Source organism: Lottia gigantea (assembly GCF_000327385.1).
Source record: "Lottia gigantea unplaced genomic scaffold LOTGIsca_80, whole genome shotgun sequence".
Taxonomy (NCBI): Eukaryota; Metazoa; Mollusca; class Gastropoda; family Lottiidae; genus Lottia; species Lottia gigantea.
The window spans coordinates 409,886-412,348 of record NW_008710663.1 but is presented as its reverse complement, the minus strand read 5'-3'; the positions used below and the strand labels follow the sequence as shown (position 1 = coordinate 412,348).

The window sequence follows — 2,463 nt, the reverse complement described above, 5'->3', positions numbered from 1 at the left end:
TCTTACTTTTGGATTGTTTTCGACATAGAAATGGATGATAGAAATTCCACTGAGAAATTTAAAATGCCATCAGAAAAAAACAAGCAATAATGGAAGCATAGAACAAAATTGATTTATAGTAGACTTAGTAGTTAATATAATTTGAAAAAAGTGTTAACCTACTTACATCCATAAACTTCGACCTCACAAAAAACTAAGAAATGGTAATCGGCAACAATAGTACTTGAAATGTTGATTCCGCTACCCAATATTATATTATTACAGGTAACTATAAAGTCAATACTTTATCAGGTTGTTTATAACATTCTACTGAGGTACCATTATCTTGTATAACATCTATTTTAAATCCTTTCAGAGTATATAGATCTATAATATACCATTATATAAGATTACATTTACAATATGTATATATTATTTAACATGGATACCATTATCTTGTATAACATCTATTTTTAATCCTCTCAGAGTATATAGATCTATAATATACCATTATATAAGATTACAATTACATTATGTATATTATTTAACATGGCTACCATTATCTTGTATAACATCTATCCTATATCCTTTCAAACTATATAGATCTACAATTAACCATTAAATCAGAAGAATTTACACCAAATTATGGTAATTTTGATTTATGCTCAAAATATATATCTGTGAAAAAAACCAAATTATCAGTTACAATACATCTTTGATCATTGTTACCTGAATGTGAAACAATGATTATCTACATTTGATTGTTACATAGGGTGTCTTCTATCTTATGCTTTTACAGTGTGAAGACAGACATTGAGAAAGTTCACTTGTGATTCTGTAAGTCAATTTTCAGTGCTCCTCTACTGGGCTTGGCAGGCATCACATTTCCAAATGAGTGGCTTTTTTCAACATTAGCAAAACTCACTAAAATCTTTAATGAACCTTTTCGCTGTGGATGCACAAATTCGAAAGGATGCAGATCGCGTTAGCTGCTGTGGAAATTTGTCTGCTGTAAGGGCGTTTTGATACTATAAAAATAATGTCTTAATTTCTTGACGTTTAACATCAATATGACAAAAACTTCATCATCATAAAATTGTAAATATAAATATCGGCATTAATCAATTAATAATCAGAACATTACATCATGTTGACAAATTATAAATAATGTTATTCAAACTGATTTAAATAAAGTTTCTTACACTGCCCACCATACTGGAATCCATTAGCATACCCTTTTCTATATAAAATATGTATTTGTCTACACTGAAAAACTCTTGTTACAGTTCAATGATTTTACCCATCAAAAGTAAGATGAGATAAACAAAGTTTGTATAGAATTAAGATTAAGAACACAGTATTTCACCGCTATAAACATGTTGACATATTATATAAAATGTCATGTCACAGAAACTGATTGTAAAGATTTACAAGATACTTACACTGGCCAGTAAAACTATCTCCATGTCTATATAATATATGTATTTGTCTAATAGGATAAGTATCTGTTAAGTTTACACTCCACCATCTATTATTAGAATAACCAGTGTCCATACAATTCCTGGCACCATATTGTGATCTATCACCATCTACTACCAATTCAGGTCCACGAGTGCTGGGATTATGTCGTGAACTTTGAAATGTTGGTTTTCTCAATGCAACGTTCTCTATGATAAATTCCAAAAACTGAATTGTTATTGTCAAACAATACTTTTGCTCATCCGGGTACCGTCAAAACATAAACAACTTGGATTATATGAGAATAAAGAATGCATTTTAGAATTTTTACCATTTCAAAAATTTTAGCTGTATTCTTTTGAAGGAAGTTAATTTTTCTGGTGGTAGAAAAGATTCTGATACGCGTTGAAAGAGTTTAGATTTACATGAAAAATTAAATAAATTAAATACACCGTATATATTCTTTTTCATGTAATAATCTATGTTCTATGTTCTAAATTCATATTCCATTGAAGGATTAGTCAATAGTTATAGTTATAGTTTATTCCTTTGAAAAAAATAATGTTTATGTTTTAACAGTACCCAGATGAGCAAAAATATCTCTATTTGACTATGCATACTGAAAAAGGAAAATCTAGAGACCAGTATTGTAAATAATTCATGATAGAAAAATAATATAAAATTGATTTTTTGATACTACACAAATACTAGTCTAATAACGCGGCAGTTTAGTTTAATAATTCAAGTTGGACTTTGACATGTTGTAAGCTCGAAATAAACTGAAAGTGTTCCTGAAATTACGACCATCTAAAAACTCATTACTTTAAAAACCTATATTAATATCTTAACAATGAAGACATCTAACCGTTTGAATTCAACACTATGATTAAACTCTGCCTAGCTCTCGTATTATAAGACAGAACTGAAATATATTCGCACATGATGGCCAGATTGCTTAAATCCAGCTAAGTTTTGATCTGCATGGGTGGCTATCATTTATTATATATCTTATCCATCTGCAAATTG

The 2,463-nt window shown here is 29.1% G+C and overlaps 1 protein-coding gene across 1 annotated transcript in view; it reads right to left on the bottom strand.

The window, feature by feature from the left end:
- The window catches only part of LOTGIDRAFT_168904 (hypothetical protein), a gene marked incomplete at both ends in the record, with an annotated part of 9,318 nt that overhangs the window by 4,326 nt on the left and 2,529 nt on the right, over positions 1-2,463 (bottom strand). Inside the window, 3 exons of the mRNA XM_009067190.1 lie at positions 319-366; positions 429-476; positions 1,422-1,594. Of these exons, the coding sequence (XP_009065438.1) occupies positions 319-366; positions 429-476; positions 1,422-1,594 (269 nt within the window). The remainder of the gene's footprint in view (positions 1-318; positions 367-428; positions 477-1,421; positions 1,595-2,463) is intronic.